Here is a 16431-nt window from a genome sequence, read left to right as displayed (position 1 = left end):
AGACACAAAATTAAAAAAAAAAAAAAAATCATCGTATCCTTTCAGCCTTATAGAAGTCAAACAAATATCAAATTTCTTTCCTGTACATATCTGTACATATACTTTTACAAATTATATTCTAGCAAATACATAAACCTATATGGGAAAACATACGCTTGAAATACATTTTGTAAACACCCTGAATAAGATTTAAGTTGTTAAATATATTTTCCTCTTGTAGGACCTGCGAGGCCGCGGCTTACAATTGCGTGACGTCACCAGCGACCAGCACATCTTTGTCAGTGAACAAAATGGCAACTTACTGTCTGACTGTCGCCAGGCTTCAGGTAGGCAAAAATTTGATCATATTTATAACCTAGTGAGGATGTCACCTGCTAGTTTAGATTATGTAATTGTAATGTGATGTGATTCTGACCTAACTAGAGGAATGAAAGTGGTAACCGCAGATAAAAAAAAAAGCTGTGAAACAGTCACCGGCTGACTGGCCAGGTCATCGTGTCCCGGCTGCACTGAGCGCATCCAGTCGGCTACAACTTGTTTGTCAACTGGCTTTAAAAAAAATCACGGCTGATGTCTCCGTTAAGAAGGAGTCATTACCGATAACACCAGCTCTTAAATGAACACGGCTAGGCTAGTTTTAGAAATGGAGTTTGGCGTTCACCAGCAAGGTTAAACACAAGGTTAGAGCTCCAAGCGGCACGCAGGCGAGCAACGTGTGGCGAACAGAGAAAATATAAGGCAAATTCTAACAATTAATACAGCAAATACAGTCTTATTCATTAATTTGTGGGATTGGCACAAAAGACACTAATTCATTCAGTCTATTGAAGCTAACGGGTCGTGCGCCATATGTCCAGGAACGAGGGCTGTCAAGATTTTTCTTATAACGGATCGTATTAATGTCACATTCAGCTGTCTGTTAAGGTTTGTGTCTGACCAGTAAACGGTATGTAGTCTTACTGCAGTCAAAGATCAGGGCATCAGAGCTTATACATTGGGTTTGCACCTATTGAGATTGAATAATAAACATTAATGGAGGACTCGGCCTCGGCTTGAATCTGTCAGTGGCTCTGTGATTGATGCCTGAACCTGAATATGTTTCCTAGTTGATGTAGGAACTTTTGAATGGGCTCCTGAATTGACTGACAGCAACACTCTGCTGTTAGCTCCTTGACAGCAAGAGTCAGCAGATTAATGACTGCAGGCTCAGCTGCTTACTGTCAGTTCTTTACCACAGATTATCTGGTCATACACGACCTTCTGCTGCCTCTCTGGTGTGTCTTCTGTGGTAACTTGATTTTATATCTATCTGGAGAAAATCTTCTGAGCGCTCTTGCTCTTTTCCTGGAAATGCCTTCCTTTACAATCACGCATAAGTACAGCATTTTAAACAGAGCTGCCCGTAGAAGCTCAGTCTTCTCCAGGAAGTTATTCCTGCGCTTAACTTGAGTGAGTTTGTGGGTTAAGTGTCACGCTCAAGGACACCTCCACAGGTCCAGGAAGTTAATGTGGCAAGCTTCTGGACACAAGCCAACATCTCTCCAGGTTTCTGCCCCTCTCTCTCTCGTCTCCTCATAAGCTGTGAGCACTACACGCTGTGAATCCAATCACACACAGTGTTTGATATAAAAATTCGGAAAATTTAGCTTCTCTAACACGTATGATCATTTACACATTACCAGAAAAGATGATGTTTTAGGGGACTGCAGCCAGTGTTTCCACAGAGATTGTGTTTGTGGTTGGCCTCTTTGGGACGATGGTGTGTCATGTTCACCTGGGAAGCTCTGAAATCTGACACTTGAGAGTAGACTGCAAACCACCATTGCATTCACAAGCTAACCTCCCATTGAAATGTTTTTCTGTATCAATATGATTTTAGGCACAATGTTTACACAATCAGTTTTGAAAGAATACAAAATCAAAACAAAGTTTCTAAATCTTCCTGAGTGAGGAATGGTTTGTTTGCTCAAAAACAGTCTGTTTATGGACAAAATATGTGATTACGCTCATGCTTGTTTGTTTTTCTTGTTATTGTCTCCAGCTGGCCCTGGGCCATGGTGCACGGCGCCTGCATGTATCTGCAGCGTACAGAGCCAAGGCAAAAGTGTCTATGAGCCGGTTTGAGCCCACCTCTTTCATCAACTACGAGAACCTCCACTCCAACGTTGATATTGTGCGAAAAAGGTCAGTGATCTACTACTACTGACCTTTCATTTGCCATTTCACAAGTGGACAGTAGAATGAGCCAGAGTTGAATCACTGTTTACTCCTACACTTCCTTATCTGTGGGTCTGTTTGAACGCTGATGTTTGTTTGTCCTTTGCCACAGTTTTTCACTGTAGTTGGAGCCTTTTCTCTAGTATGTCAGCCTCACAGTGCTGAAATTACCAGATTACTGCCCTTTAAAATAGTTGTTGTTCGAAGGCAGTGTGCATGTAGGAGGCATGGTGCTGTGTTGTCCCTCACTTTCAAGTTTTTTTGGATAGAAGCGTCTGCGAAATGAGTAAATGTAAGTGATAGGTTTGCAGATCAACGGCTTCTGTTGGTTCAGCCCTGTAATTACTCCTGAGGTTTAGACTGGCATAAACTCGAATATATAAAACAACATAATGAAGAGATGAGAGGTCAAACACCGGCATGTAATTTCACTGTAAGATGAAAAGACGTCGACTTTGATTTGTAACATAAATGATTTCGCTTAAAGGAGCTATAACTATTTCTACATAGTCAACATTAGCATTAACAGCTGTTTACTTAACAGTCTAAAATAAATGTTGCGATTTCAGCATCAAACTTCATTCCTTTACTCACTAATAAAGGCTGTCTCCAGCGGTGAAAAGCAACCCTTGTTTTGCTTCTTTTTTTAATTACTTTTCTTCTATTAAAGTTAGCATGCTAACCAGCTAGCTCCGGCTTGGTCATCCCATCTTGTCACTTTCGAATACCAAGTTTCTGTAGCATGATGCTATCGTTCCTTATTGCTAACGTTGGCTATGTATCAATAGTAAAACTTACTATTAGATTGTTTAAACCAGAGGATGAAACCCTCAGTGTTTACATAGAATTAAATTACGTTTATATCACTATAATCTTCTCATGTCTGAAGTATTAATATTTATTTTAAATATATAAAAATGGATTGTATTTTTCACCTATATTCTCATCCTCTTGCCTTATGTTCCAGGCTCAATCGGCCCCTCACGCTGTCAGAGAAGATTGTATATGGCCACCTCGATGACCCCCACAACCAGGAGATCGATCGCGGTCGCACTTACCTGCGGCTGCGTCCCGACCGTGTGGCCATGCAGGACGCCACAGCACAGATGGCGATGCTCCAGTTCATCAGCAGTGGCCTGCCCAAAGTGGCCGTGCCCTCCACCATCCACTGTGATCACCTGATCGAGGCCCAGATCGGAGGGGCAAAGGACCTGGCCAGGGCAAAGGTGAGTGGCCTTGTTTGTTTACAGTAATAATTTGTATGTTTTAATGATTTGTCAAAATGCTACACAGAGCACCTTAAACTGAGCTGTCATCATCATTCTCATCCTAGGAAGTCAACCAAGAGGTTTATAACTTCCTGTCCAGTGCTGGGGCAAAGTATGGAGTTGGCTTCTGGAAACCAGGCTCTGGAATCATCCATCAGGTGCTATTACGGTTTGACTGCAGTTTTGGTCTGATTACAGCCATTGTCATTACAGTGCTATAATTATGCTAACAGTAAGCTGTTATCTAAACAGATCATCCTAGAGAACTACGCCTACCCAGGTGTTATGCTCATTGGCACAGATTCCCACACACCAAACGGTGGCGGGCTTGGTTCCATCTGCATTGGAGTAGGAGGAGCTGATGCCGTAGATGTTATGGCAGGAATTCCATGGGAGCTCAAGTGTCCCAAGGTCAGCAGAATACAACATTTTCTTTTGTCATATCTTTCTCCATACAGTGGTTTGTTTTATTATTTTCCATTTCTGAACTTCTTAACTGCATTTTACTCCTTGATCTCTTCGTCTAAGGTGATTGGAGTGAAGCTGACAGGCACCCTCTCTGGCTGGACCTCTCCTAAGGATGTCATCTTGAAGGTGGCCGGCATCCTGACAGTGAAAGGAGGCACTGGGGCCATTGTAGAATACCATGGACCAGGAGTTGACTCCATTTCCTGCACTGGTCAGTGGACTGGACTTAATTACATTCTGATATCTTTTTTTTTTTTTTTTTTTTTTTTTTAAATTCTTAGCTGTTTGTAGAACCATTACAGTTGGACAGACCTCATTCACATGTGTCTCTTTCTGTGTGCAGGAATGGCCACCATTTGCAACATGGGAGCAGAAATTGGGGCCACAACCTCAGTTTTCCCTTACAACCACCGCATGAAGACCTACCTGGAGAAGACTGGACGTGGACGTATGTTCATTCTCACAATTTCCATGTCATGAAATACTTTTTAAAAATGTCTGTGCTTAATCATTTTGCACAGTCCTGAAAAACTGATCATTGAATGCTACCCAAAGAGGCTTGGGCCCATTTGGTGATGTCTTGGGTTTGCATGTGGACCACGAGTACTGTCTCAAAAAAACAAAACAAAAACATGACAAGAAACACAAATTATAAAGGGAATTACAGCCAAAAAAGCAGAAAACTGAAATAGTAGAGGAAATGGGTGTGTGTGTAATAGCAACCTATAATATATAATATGTATTACTATTATGCATACTCAAATGTAGGTTTGGTGTTATTAGTGCATCTCAATGCTCACCCTGTCCTCTTGTTTCCTCTCAGAGATCGCTGCTCTGGCTGATGAATACTCAGACTTGTTGGTACCAGACAAAGGCTGCGAGTATGATCAGCTCATCGAGCTCAATCTGGACGAGGTCTGTCCTTTTTTTGATGTTTTTTAAAGATTATCTTTGGCATTTCTGCCCTTCATTGGATGGTTCAAAGTGCAGAACAGAAAGTGCATTGAGGGGGTGACATGAAACAAAGGTCTCTGGCCAGGGGTCATTTAACACCACTTTGTTGTTTAAAGAGTCATAGTCCACAGGGAAAACCAGATTTTTTTTTTGATACATTTCATTTAGAATTAGATTTTTATCACATAATGTTTTTATAACGCGGTGAAACCAGCAGAATGCAAATATGCCATATACTACATTTTGAGCTAGTCTTGTTAAATACCTTAATTTTGTTAAGTCAGGAATGTTATTGTTAAATCGAGGTCTTTGTGGGAATTGTGACAATATGGGTCTCTATGTGCAATACTTGAAGACCATGATATCTAGTAATGCTGTTAAAATGCCTTTATACATATTGAAACACATATTGCGCCATTACAGTTAAACATGACTGTCAGAGCTGCAGGGTTTATGTGTAAGAGATTTAGCCTATATTGCAGTTGCGTTTATTGGAGAATAATGTGTTCCTTGGCCATTGTGCTGTTTCTTTCTCTAGCTGAAGCCCCACATCAACGGACCATTCACCCCTGACCTGGCTCACCCAGTGTCTGAAGTAGGCGCTGTGGCTGAGAAGAACGGTTGGCCACTGGAGGTCAAAGTTGGTAAGAACTGACCGGGGTGGATACGCTCTACAGCTTTATTCACACCCCTGCTATTTACACCGCTGAATTACAGAACACAGATCAAAATTACTACCTTTTTTTTAAGAGACTGTCTGTGTTACTATTTTAATTCTCTTTTTGATTCCTTTCCTCTTTTAGGTCTGATCGGCAGCTGCACAAATTCCAGCTATGAGGACATGGGCCGCGCTGCCTCTGTGGCCAAGCAGGCTTTGGATAAAGGCCTGAAGTGCAAAGCTCAGTTCACAGTCACCCCTGGCTCAGAGCAGATTCGTGCCACCATCGAGAGAGATGGATATGTGAGTGCCAGCGCACACAAGAAGCACAGAGTTGCATTCCCTTTGCAGTAATGATTTAACCCCGGGTAAGTGATGGAGGCTTATATGTGTTTCTGTCTTCCTGCAGTCAAAGGTCCTTGGAGATGTTGGAGGCGTGGTCCTGGCAAATGCATGTGGGCCCTGCATCGGACAGTGGGACAGGTAGGTGAAGCCATAACTCTGGCTGTGTATCTGCCATGCTGTACAGAGTCATGCAGAATAAGAAGTTATTAGAATATATTTTGTGTGTTTGTGTTCAGGCGTGATGTGAAAAAGGGAGAGAAGAACACAATCGTCACCTCCTTCAACAGAAACTTCACTGCCAGAAATGATGCTAACCCTGCAACACACGCCTTTGTTACCTCCCCTGAGGTAAAATAATCCTCACTACTAGATGGTCAGCACTTCTTAGTTGTGACAGTACCAGTGTACACACAAGCTTTGAAGCTAAACGCCCTCCATTGCCTCTTTTTCCTCAGATTGTCACTGCCCTTGCCATCGCTGGCACGTTAAACTTCAACCCAGAAACAGACTACCTTACCGCCCCTAACGGAGAGAAGTTCAAGCTTGAGCCCCCCAGCGGAGACGAACTCCCTGCCAGGGACTTTGACCCAGGCCAGGACACCTACCAGCACCCACCCCATGATGGCACCAACCTTAAAGTGGAAGTCAGCCCTCAGAGCAACCGGCTGCAGCTGCTGACGCCCTTCGACAAATGGAGCGGAGGAGACCTGGAGGACATGCGGGTCCTCATTAAGGTCAGGTCTTTGAAATGACGCCAGCATGTTGCAGCGTACACCTAAAACGTTTTCACTGCTGACTCTTCTTCGCACGTCTTTGCAGGTGAAGGGCAAATGCACCACAGACCACATCAGCGCTGCAGGACCGTGGCTGAAGTTCCGCGGCCACCTGGACAACATCTCCAACAACATGCTGATCGGTGCAGTCAACAGCGAGAACGATGCCGTCAACAAGATCAAAAACCACCTGACAGGAGAGTACGGAGGAGTCCCTGATGTTGCCCGTCACTACAAGGTGAGCATCACAGAGGGCGAAGGCTCAGCTGCTCAGTCTGTCCTAGAGCTTTGTTGGTTTTATATTTGGATTCACAGATGGCATCATTAAACTTTTGATTTGTTCTCCAACAAAATGTAGTCATCTTCTTAAAAGAATCACTTTTACCCTTTTCACTATGCTCTTGATCTTGTTTTTTTCTATCTTACTCTTACTTGTAATACTTTCTTCAATTGCACTATTTTCTGTTGGTAGTTTAAAATTCACAGAATCTTTACTGAATATTCCGTCTTTTCAAACACTCGTTCCATCCTGTTGTGCACAGGCCAACAGTGTGTCGTGGGTTGTGGTCGGAGATGACAACTACGGAGAGGGCTCCAGCAGGGAGCACGCAGCGCTGGAGCCCAGACATCTGGGAGGAAGAGCCATCATTGTCAAGAGCTTCGCCAGAATTCATGGTATTTGGGGAGCTGTTTTAAATTCGGTTTATGAAACAAACTCATTAGACACAAGGGTTTTATTTAGGAATGTCCATTGATTTGAAATATTAAAGTATATTAAAGTTTTTGCTGACTTTAGGTAAAGCAATGGTTGATTTTTACCTGCATTAAGAAATCTCAGCATTTTGCAGATTTTTTTTTCCCCACACCATTTAGTCTCCGAATTAACAACCATGTCTCCCTCCTGTCCTTAGAAACTAACCTGAAGAAGCAGGGTCTGCTCCCACTGACCTTCAGCAACCCATCAGACTACGACAAGATCCGTCCTGATGACAAGATCTCCATCAAGGGACTCAAATCCTTCACTCCAGGAAAGGTAAGAGTGTATAGCAGCTAGAGAAATGGCCTGCTTTGCAGTTAATGAATACAGCTGTTAATGGAAAGCATCTGTCCTGAAAACGTCCGCTCCTCCTCTCATCCTCCCCAGCCTCTGAGCGCAGTCGTGAAGCACAGCGACGGCAGCACGGACACCCTGGAGCTCAACCACAGCTTCAACGAGACACAGATCGAATGGTTCCAGGCAGGCTCCGCCCTCAACAGGATGAAGGAGCTGCAACACTGAGGAAGAGGAGTGAGGAGAGCAAATGTGGAGGAGGAGGAGGAGGAGGATCTTCAGGGGGAAAACAGGGTGGTGAGGATTGTGGGGAAGAAGGGGGGATGAAGAATGTTGACGACTGCTCCATCATCTGCATCAGCATCCAGTTTGGACTGAAGTAAGGTGTCGGTATACCTCTAAGAGTTGAATGTTAGTTAATTACTTCAGACTAAGTGCCACAGCTGATGTCGATGATGAAACATGTCAGCTTCATTTGTCAGAACATGGTGAACTTGAAGGAGTCGTAAACTGCTATGTTGTCAAATTAAAATAGTGATAAATGGTTCGGAATCAAGAGTCTGTTGTAAAAACAAAGGGGAGACACACACACACACTACGCTTTGACCCAGCTGGTGACGCTGCCAGCTGATGTGCTGCCAGTGTTTTTGCAGCTGTTCAAACAGATCAGCACAGCGTGGAAGCCACATCACCCTGCAGCCGGAGGATGGCAGTCACTCACCCACCTTGTTGCTTCAGGATTGTGTTGCACACTGCATGGCAATTACCCGCTTTTGTCAGCCATTGTCATTTAACCACCTCCTGCGTTATTTAAAGTCCATGCTGGGACAGGTAAACAATGCTCTTGGTGGTATCTCTGGCTCCATTTGTTGTTTAGTGAAGCTGTAGTAGGTGATCATATGGATCCAGGAAAAAAACAAAAAAAACAAACTTGTGCGCACACATTCATTCATCCTCTCACATGCTGGCCACGAGGAGATGCTGTTCTGTCCACAGGGCACAGCAACTAGCAGTTTCTTCATCTAAGTGCCCACTTGGACAGCAGCACCTTATGACAGCAGTCTCTAGGAGGTAGGTCTGAAATCACATGGAAGCATGAGGCAGTTTGAAAGAAAGCGGATTCAACATAAAACTAGATTAAGCCAACAGATGAGAGAACATGTCCTGTGTTACAGTATGTTTTCATCCATCAGTCAGTGTTGCATTGCAGACGTTTCCTAATACGCAAAGGAACCCGTGTGCTTTAATACTGTGTAATAATGCATTAACTTACCTTCTTCTTCCCCAACACCATCCTTAACCTCCCCTCCCGTTCAGTACTAAGCTCTTTACAAGGTCAAACACATCCCAAGGTTTTTCCCCATTGTTTATTTATTTATATGTTTTTTTCCTTCAAAAGGTTCAGATCCTGTATGATTTTTTTTTCATAAAGGTTTCTTTTGTCATGCATGGGGTGAACTTGGACTTTTGTTCTCTTTCATCCTGTATTTCCAGTTACCCCCCCCCCTCCCCCCCCTCTTTACTAAAGAAAAATAAAGTAACAGCACGCTGAGTTTTGTAATGGAGGAAAACTCAAAGCTGATGTTACACAGTAAATGACCACTTGCTTGACTCAAGTAATGTGGCTGCTCATAATGGATATAATTGACTGAAATTCACTCCAAAACCTCAACATGTGTGATCATGACATCAGATCAGAACAAGATGGGGTTTCTTTGTCTTCATGTGTCCCCTCACTTACCCAGTCCCTGCAAACAAAATGCATCAACAAGTGAATCAAAGGAAGGATCAAACCACTCCATTCTTCCGTGCCACTGTATGTAAAGTGTCTGGTTCCATGTACATTTAAGTGTGTTTTTCTCCCAGATTATCGTTTCTGTATTACAGAAATAACAGTGGGTTGTAAAATAAAGAAAATCACAGATCTCATGTATTTACTTTGGCTCCGGTGATCTGTTTTTGGCTGAGTTATTTGTATTTGTAGAGATACAGTGGGGTCTCTAGGAATACCAATTTCCCTTTTTGGGAAAGTGGTCTCAGACTTTTGGATCTCACTATATACAATGATATGATGATCCATCCTCTTTATTAGAAATCAGGAATATATGTGCAAGATAGACCGGATTAAATGAACAAATGGTCATAAATATCTTGTTAAGCAGACTACTTGCAAGTTTTTTTTAATAATTACATTGAAGGATTAAGTGCTTATCATCCCTGCAAATGTATGAATATGAATCTTTGAATCCTATTTTGAGCAACAGGTTTACATCTGACACATTGTGATATCTGATTCTTGTACCAGGAGAATGAGAGGAGTCCTAGGTGCTTCTGATCTCTTTCAGCAGGAGTGGGTGTGTCACAATCAGGCTTTGATCTACTTTGAATATGGTCCACAATCAGATTTAATAATTTACTCACAGGAGACAGTCATCAAGAGCCAGACAGCAGAAACCAGCAGCAAGGAGCTGTGGGATGAACTGGACTGAAGACCAGGCTGAGGGGCATTTAAGCTGCATATTTCTACTCTTGCCTGGCCTCATCATGGTCACCATGAGCATGTGAGACTATAAGTGCATTGTCATCCCCCCCATAATAAGACACTTGTCTCCTCTTATGCAATTTGTGCAGAAAAAATGTCTGAAACTATAATAGTCACTCTGAAATGTCACAAAAACAAGGAGCAGCTTTAAAAGCCCGGAAACAATTTTAAATGGAATTTGTTTCCTGACTGAAGAAAGACAAAAACAGCAACATGCTGTGTAACAACAACAATACTAACCCTATGTGTGTGTATTTTTAAAAATACAGTAAAAAGAAAATATGTCTCCACATGGGATTATAGGATGGATGTTTCAATCCACTTTGAATCTAATACAATAAATGTAACAACATAATAATAATAACATAACACAGGAAAGAAAATGTGTGGGAAAAAAAAACCAAAAAAAAACTATGACACAAAAATTTCAAATAATTATGAAAAAAGGGAAAAGGATGATCAAAACATTAAAAAAAAACGGTTCTTTTATTTTTCAATAGATTTCAGAAGCTGACATGAAAGAACTGAGGTCAATGGTCAAATTGGTCCCAAAAACAATCTAATTCTAGATAAGCGTTGATGAATCTTTGTTTTATGAATAAAAAATGGCAAAAAACTTTTTCTTTTTTTTTTTTTTTTTTTTTTTTACATACAAGACTCCAAAACATTTCCTTTTCCCAAATTCCCTTTTAATCTCTGCAACATAACTTGGGTCACATTTCATTAATTGGACAAGCACATGGCTTTAAACAAGGAAGTGGAGGACTCTTGTTCGCCGTAACACACTCATACAAAAGCATAATTTAACCCTGTATGGCATGGTGACGTCATGCCAGTCAGTCAGTCAGTCAATCAGTCCACGGGCTCCCACGGAGGAGGCGCATGGTCGGGATCACATCTGAGAGCCCTCCCCAAAGTCAGCTGATGAGGCACAGTTTCATACAGTAGCCACATCATACACAATCTTTTAAAGCTGCCTTTTCTTCATCAAGCGGATGTGGATCTGCATAAAATGAAAGTGAGGAATGAAAAAGTTCAGATAAGAATTTTTTCACGCAACTAAAGAACAAATGTCTGAACGTGACTAGCTACAAAACCCAGTTAATCCTCCTCCTGTCACTCACAAGTTTTAGACATGTTTGATTTCGGGAGGGGGCGTGTTACGGTCCCGCTCGTATTATTGACCTGTATGTATTTTCCTCCTGTGTTTTGTGTGACTGTTTTTTGTGTGAGAGTGTATGCTCTGTTTTTGTGAGGAGCTTTGTCCGTGAGTGAGTGGGAGCTGGACACGGAGCAAGCCCGTGTCCCGGTGCAGGCCAAAGCAGCCCGGAGGCCACCGGGAAGAGTCCCGGTGCTCCCCACAGCCTGCCCGCCACAAGCTCCCACAGAGGAGTCCCAGAAGCTCTGGTTGCCCACCGACAGAGGGGTCTCAGGACTGCCGGCCCTGCAGCCAAGACCCCGGTGTCCCGCTGACCACCCGGTGCTCCCCATGGGGTGCCCGCAACAAGCTCCCACAGAGGACTTGTGAAAGCCCTGGTTGCCCACCAACAGAGGGGTCTCAGCACCCCAGCAGGAGCCTCCCGCTGGAATGCTTCAGCGCCTCAGCACGAGGCTCCTGCTGAGGTGCTGTCCCCACTGACAAGCAGCTGTCGGTGGATCGCGGGTCCAGGACTGCCGGCCCTGCAGCCAAGACCCCGGTGTCCCGCTGACCACCAGAGCTTTCCACGTCTCCTCTGAGGGAGTGTGGAATGAGACTTATGGCAGAAACGGCTCCTATTTACAATGTTGGTTTGAGAGAGCTGGTGACCTCACCTGTGACATCACGGTTTTAAAAGGCTGACTGGTGACTGTGATGTCACTCAATACCCGATCAGTGATCAAGGGCGGGTTGATTGGTGACGTCACACTTTCCTCCATAGACACAGAACACAAGCTCCCACAGAGCACTCATGAAGGCTCTGGTCCGGATCAGTCTGAGACTGGGAACCGGCAACACTGAAAAGCGAGCCACGTCACAGACGCATTAAAGCCGAGCCTCAGTGACTCACAAGCTTGAGGCTCCTGTTGGCACTCAGGCCCTCACCGACAGGGGAGTCTCAGCACACCAGCACGAGGCTCAATACGGTGCAAGCCCGTGCCTCAGTGCAGGCCAAAGCATACCTGAGGCCACCGGGAGGTGTCCCGGTGCTCCCCATGGGGTGCCCGCCACAAGCTCCCACAGAGGACTTGTGAAAGCTCTGGTTGCCCACCAACAGAGGGGTCTCAGCACCCCAGCAGGAGCCTCCCGCTGGAATGCTTCAGCGCCTCAGCACGAGGCTCCTGCTGAGGTGCTGTCCCCACTGACAAGCAGCTGTCGGTGGATCGCGGGTCCAGGACTGCCGGCCCTGCAGCCAAGACCCCGGTGTCCCGCTGACCACCAGAGCTTTCCACGTCTCCTCTGAGGGAGTGTGGAATGAGACTTATGGCAGAAACGGCTCCTATTTACAATGTTGGTTTGAGAGAACTGGTGACCTCACCTGTGACATCACGGTTTTAAAAGGCTGACTGGTGACTGTGATGTCACTCAATACCCGATCAGTGATCAAGGGCGGGTTGATTGGTGACGTCACACTTTCCTCCATAGACACAGAACACAAGCTCCCACAGAGCACTCGTGAAGGCTCTGGTCCGGATCAGTCTGAGACTGGGAACCGGCAACACTGAAAAGCGAGCCACGTCACAGACGCATTAAAGCCGAGCCTCAGTGACTCACAAGCTTGAGGCTCCTGTTGGCACTCAGGCCCTCACCGACAGAGGAGTCTCAGCACACCAGCACGAGGCTCAATACGGTGCAAGCCCGTGCCTCAGTGCAGGCCAAAGCATACCTGAGGCCACCGGGAGGTGTCCCGGTGCTCCCCATGGGGTGCCCGCCACAAGCTCCCACAGAGGACTTGTGAAAGCTCTGGTTGCCCACCAACAGAGGGGTCTCAGCACCCCAGCAGGAGCCTCCCGCTGGAATGCTTCAGCGCCTCAGCACGAGGCTCCTGCTGAGGTGCTGTCCCCACTGACAAGCAGCTGTCGGTGGATCGCGGGTCCAGGACTGCCGGCCCTGCAGCCAAGACCCCGGTGTCCCGCTGACCACCAGAGCTTTCCACGTCTCCTCTGAGGGAGTGTGGAATGAGACTTATGGCAGAAACGGCTCCTATTTACAATGTTGGTTTGAGAGAACTGGTGACCTCACCTGTGACATCACGGTTTTAAAAGGCTGACTGGTGACTGTGATGTCACTCAATACCCGATCAGTGATCAAGGGCGGGTTGATTGGTGACATCACACTTTCCTCCATAGACACAGAACACAAGCTCCCACAGAGCACTCGTGAAGGCTCTGGTCCGGATCAGTCTGAGACTGGGAACCGGCAACACTGAAAAGCGAGCCACGTCACAGACGCATTAAAGCCGAGCCTCAGTGACTCACAAGCTTGAGGCTCCTGTTGGCACTCAGGCCCTCACCGACAGAGGAGTCTCAGCACACCAGCACGAGGCTCAATACGGTGCAAGCCCGTGCCTCAGTGCAGGCCAAAGCATACCTGAGGCCACCGGGAGGTGTCCCGGTGCTCCCCATGGGGTGCCCGCCACAAGCTCCCACAGAGGACTTGTGAAAGCTCTGGTTGCCCACCAACAGAGGGGTCTCAGCACCCCAGCAGGAGCCTCCCGCTGGAATGCTTCAGCGCCTCAGCACGAGGCTCCTGCTGAGGTGCTGTCCCCACTGACAAGCAGCTGTCGGTGGATCGCGGGTCCAGGACTGCCGGCCCTGCAGCCAAGACCCCGGTGTCCCGCTGACCACCAGAGCTTTCCACGTCTCCTCTGAGGGAGTGTGGAATGAGACTTATGGCAGAAACGGCTCCTATTTACAATGTTGGTTTGAGAGAACTGGTGACCTCACCTGTGACATCACGGTTTTAAAAGGCTGACTGGTGACTGTGATGTCACTCAATACCCGATCAGTGATCAAGGGCGGGTTGATTGGTGACATCACACTTTCCTCCATAGACACAGAACACAAGCTCCCACAGAGCACTCGTGAAGGCTCTGGTCCGGATCAGTCTGAGACTGGGAACCGGCAACACTGAAAAGCGAGCCACGTCACAGACGCATTAAAGCCGAGCCTCAGTGACTCACAAGCTTGAGGCTCCTGTTGGCACTCAGGCCCTCACCGACAGGGGAGTCTCAGCACACCAGCACGAGGCTCAATACGGTGCAAGCCCGTGCCTCAGTGCAGGCCAAAGCATACCTGAGGCCACCGGGAGGTGTCCCGGTGCTCCCCATGGGGTGCCCGCCACAAGCTCCCACAGAGGACTTGTGAAAGCTCTGGTTGCCCACCAACTGAGGGGTCTCAGCACCCCAGCAGGAGCCTCCAGCTGGAATGCTTCAGCGCCTCAGCACGAGGCTCCTGCTGAGGTGCTGTCCCCACTGACAAGCAGCTGTCGGTGGATCGCGGGTCCAGGACTGCCGGCCCTGCAGCCAAGACCCCGGTGTCCCGCTGACCACCAGAGCTTTCCACGTCTCCTCTGAGGGAGTGTGGAATGAGACTTATGGCAGAAACGGCTCCTATTTACAATGTTGGTTTGAGAGAACTGGTGACCTCACCTGTGACATCACGGTTTTAAAAGGCTGACTGGTGACTGTGATGTCACTCAATACCCGATCAGTGATCAAGGGCGGGTTGATTGGTGACGTCACACTTTCCTCCATAGACACAGAACACAAGCTCCCACAGAGCACTCGTGAAGGCTCTGGTCCGGATCAGTCTGAGACTGGGAACCGGCAACACTGAAAAGCGAGCCACGTCACAGACGCATTAAAGCCGAGCCTCAGTGACTCACAAGCTTGAGGCTCCTGTTGGCACTCAGGCCCTCACCGACAGGGGAGTCTCAGCACACCAGCACGAGGCTCAATACGGTGCAAGCCCGTGCCTCAGTGCAGGCCAAAGCATACCTGAGGCCACCGGGAGGTGTCCCGGTGCTCCCCATGGGGTGCCCGCCACAAGCTCCCACAGAGGACTTGTGAAAGCTCTGGTTGCCCACCAACAGAGGGGTCTCAGCACCCCAGCAGGAGCCTCCCGCTGGAATGCTTCAGCGCCTCAGCACGAGGCTCCTGCTGAGGTGCTGTCCCCACTGACAAGCAGCTGTCGGTGGATCGCGGGTCCAGGACTGCCGGCCCTGCAGCCAAGACCCCGGTGTCCCGCTGACCACCAGAGCTTTCCACGTCTCCTCTGAGGGAGTGTGGAATGAGACTTATGGCAGAAACGGCTCCTATTTACAATGTTGGTTTGAGAGAACTGGTGACCTCACCTGTGACATCACGGTTTTAAAAGGCTGACTGGTGACTGTGATGTCACTCAATACCCGATCAGTGATCAAGGGCGGGTTGATTGGTGACATCACACTTTCCTCCATAGACACAGAACACAAGCTCCCACAGAGCACTCGTGAAGGCTCTGGTCCGGATCAGTCTGAGACTGGGAACCGGCAACACTGAAAAGCGAGCCACGTCACAGACGCATTAAAGCCGAGCCTCAGTGACTCACAAGCTTGAGGCTCCTGTTGGCACTCAGGCCCTCACCGACAGGGGAGTCTCAGCACACCAGCACGAGGCTCAATACGGTGCAAGCCCGTGCCTCAGTGCAGGCCAAAGCATACCTGAGGCCACCGGGAGGTGTCCCGGTGCTCCCCATGGGGTGCCCGCCACAAGCTCCCACAGAGGACTTGTGAAAGCTCTGGTTGCCCACCAACTGAGGGGTCTCAGCACCCCAGCAGGAGCCTCCAGCTGGAATGCTTCAGCGCCTCAGCACGAGGCTCCTGCTGAGGTGCTGTCCCCACTGACAAGCAGCTGTCGGTGGATCGCGGGTCCAGGACTGCCGGCCCTGCAGCCAAGACCCCGGTGTCCCGCTGACCACCAGAGCTTTCCACGTCTCCTCTGAGGGAGTGTGGAATGAGACTTATGGCAGAAACGGCTCCTATTTACAATGTTGGTTTGAGAGAACTGGTGACCTCACCTGTGACATCACGGTTTTAAAAGGCTGACTGGTGACTGTGATGTCACTCAATACCCGATCAGTGATCAAGGGCGGGTTGATTGGTGACGTCACACTTTCCTCCATAGACACAGAACACA

General features: G+C 47.2%; 1 protein-coding gene across 1 annotated transcript; it reads left to right on the top strand.

The window, feature by feature from the left end:
* The first annotated feature begins 215 nt into the window (after positions 1-215).
* aco2 (aconitase 2, mitochondrial) lies at positions 216-9667 on the top strand. Its single transcript, XM_071462752.1, has 17 exons — positions 216-326; positions 2042-2184; positions 3185-3443; positions 3551-3643; positions 3738-3896; positions 4014-4164; positions 4297-4401; positions 4777-4868; positions 5446-5551; positions 5711-5868; positions 5975-6048; positions 6147-6258; positions 6366-6644; positions 6730-6921; positions 7226-7358; positions 7595-7716; positions 7828-9667. Exons 1-17 carry the CDS (start codon positions 291-293, stop codon positions 7960-7962), a joined length of 2349 nt encoding a protein of 782 aa, XP_071318853.1. The 5' UTR covers positions 216-290; the 3' UTR covers positions 7963-9667.
* The last annotated feature ends 6764 nt before the right edge of the window (positions 9668-16431 follow it).

This window comes from Trachinotus anak, unplaced genomic scaffold, assembly GCF_046630095.1.
Source record: "Trachinotus anak isolate AG129_WGS33_773 ecotype Australia unplaced genomic scaffold, CSIRO_AGI_Tana_v1 ptg000025l, whole genome shotgun sequence".
In the NCBI taxonomy this organism is placed as follows: Eukaryota; Metazoa; Chordata; class Actinopteri; order Carangiformes; family Carangidae; genus Trachinotus; species Trachinotus anak.
This window is presented reverse-complemented; position numbering and strand designations above follow the sequence as displayed.